The following is a 2,231-nucleotide window of genomic DNA, read 5'->3' on the forward strand; positions in this document are numbered from 1 at the left end:
GATTCTTTTCAGCAATAATATCAACAACAGATAGCAACAACATGGTAACATAACAACTCAAATAGAGGCAGCGCCACTACTAACTTAGGAAGGATTATTATTTGAAGAGAACAGTTTATAATGAAACATTGTTTTAGCATTGTGTTTAATGGAACACAGAGCACGGTCAGTTGCCACGGGTACGTGTGTGTGTGTGTGGGGGGGGGGGGGGGGGGGGGGGCAGTTTAGGGTTTCTGCCCCCTTTTAAGAAGAGTTCTGTTAGGCTGTTCAGGGAAACGCTAATCGCTGGTAATGTCCCTTTTGTCAGTTTGTCAAGCACCGCGTTATCAGCCTCCGGAATCAAAGGTGCCAGTTTTACGATCAGGCTGCTCAGGAATAGCACTTAGAGAAAGTGACCTCAACCTCCCTCCTCCTTCTCACAGGGAGAGAAGAGGAATTTGGAGTCGCCCAAATTTATTTAATATAAAATGCACAAATCCACACTGTTGGTCCACTACAAGAGCAACCAATAACTCTCAGTGTACATATGGGCATTTTAGCATTGTATTAGTGTTTGTTTGAAGAAATGCGTCATGTGTTTAGTTAATAATTTGCTTCTTTTATTTATTCTCCTGTCAGAAAGAGCTCCTTGCAAAAACAACCTGAGGCTGATGAGACACCACACAACAGAGCAGAGGTACAAACAAAAACATGCTGTTCAGTCACCGGTCAGCTGGTCATCTCATTGGTGCATCACTTTCTTCTTTGACTACTTTATCCACCAAATTAACCACATCCTCCTTTATCTATCACCCTCCCTACTAGCATCATTCTCTTGTTACACCTGATAACCTCATGGCCAGACGTAAGATAATGTGTAAGTTTAAGATTCTATCTTAAGTCACGTTTTATAAATGAACGGCATTTATTTTTATAGTTTTTAGACAGGAGAAAAAATCTGACTCACACCTGGTTTACCTGAAAGATTAAAGGAGTTCCACATTGTCCAAGTCTGTTTGTTATCCAGGTGTCCATATGAACATTTAAACAGTAATTATTCCTCCTGTTCATTCTACGTTATTAAGAAATCCCTTCCTAATGCACTTTCAGTGTTGTAATGAGGGACAAAATCCAATGTCCTCAATCTGTGTGAAAATTATTTAAAAGTTTATCTGAAGGTAAAATGAGGCTTTAGCCATCCAAGTTACACAAATCAAACGGGTCTCTTACAAAGTCAGTAATTTCATCCCAGCAGTATATAAAACATAAGACTGTTGTTTTAAAACTGACAAACTTTTACTTTAAATACCCACAATGAATTAAGCAGTCTTTCTCCAGACATACTTCTGGCACATGGTTCACCTAAATTGAACAACAAACTTCTTGTACACTATCTTGTTCATAGGGCATTAAGTAAAATGTGCTGCTGGTATTGCAACACAAAAATTGTTCCATCCAATTGTCATGCAAAGTTGAAGCGGACTTTTGAAATGTCGCAAAAAAGAAAAAAAGGGAAATGTGAAATGGGTCATCAGCTGTTTTGGAGTGAATTCACCAGTCGCATGGAACTAATGGCCACTGATCTTAGAAAAATGGAGAGAGGTCCTCAGAATTGTGTTTCAAGCGGGCAAGTTGCTACCAGCCATGTCTCCACACGTTATGGGAATATTGGTCAAGATGCCAACAGCGGAAACAGCTGATCAGACGTGAGTTACAAGTTCGCTACATCAGAACTTATTCGGCATCTCCCAAGTAGTGCATTAAGAGTTTTTCGACAAAGGCAAAAAACACCTCAAGCCAGCGTAAAAAGTTTTTTGCGAGATTAAGGATTTTGTTTTTTTAATTTTGCCATTTTCATCAACCTTTTCTAATGCCACATAAATAAAATTGATGGAAACACGGCTACAGACTGATATCAAGCCTCAGGATCACAGTTCTTTGGTTTAGCAAATTATGCTGAACACACTCCACCTTATACCCTGCAGATATTTTACTGAGTGGTCCTGTCATGCTGCAGTGCAGAGTTCTGTTTGTCTTGTAAGGAGCACATGGAAAATGTAATAGTGACTATCTCTGTGACCAGCAGACAGATGAAACTCAGGATGCAACCATACGATTCGTAAGAAACCAGGCAGAGGCTCTCTACTCCAACTACAGCCCAGCTCAGCCCCTCAGAAACGAGGAGGAGGTTGTTTACGCGGCCCCCAACTTCAACAGTGCCGCAGGGTGAGCAGCTCTTCACACAGGACAAT

General features: G+C 40.7%; 1 protein-coding gene across 1 annotated transcript in view; it reads left to right on the forward strand.

Annotated features, from left to right (window-relative positions):
- The window catches only part of LOC123987090 (B-cell receptor CD22-like), a 152,266-nt gene that overhangs the window by 146,227 nt on the left and 3,808 nt on the right, over positions 1–2,231 (forward strand). Inside the window, exons 7-8 of the mRNA XM_046075739.1 lie at positions 619–676; positions 2,063–2,204. Coding sequence (XP_045931695.1) covers positions 619–676; positions 2,063–2,204 — 200 coding nt within the window. The remainder of the gene's footprint in view (positions 1–618; positions 677–2,062; positions 2,205–2,231) is intronic.

This window comes from Micropterus dolomieu, linkage group LG01 (assembly GCF_021292245.1).
Source record: "Micropterus dolomieu isolate WLL.071019.BEF.003 ecotype Adirondacks linkage group LG01, ASM2129224v1, whole genome shotgun sequence".
Taxonomy (NCBI): Eukaryota; Metazoa; Chordata; class Actinopteri; order Centrarchiformes; family Centrarchidae; genus Micropterus; species Micropterus dolomieu.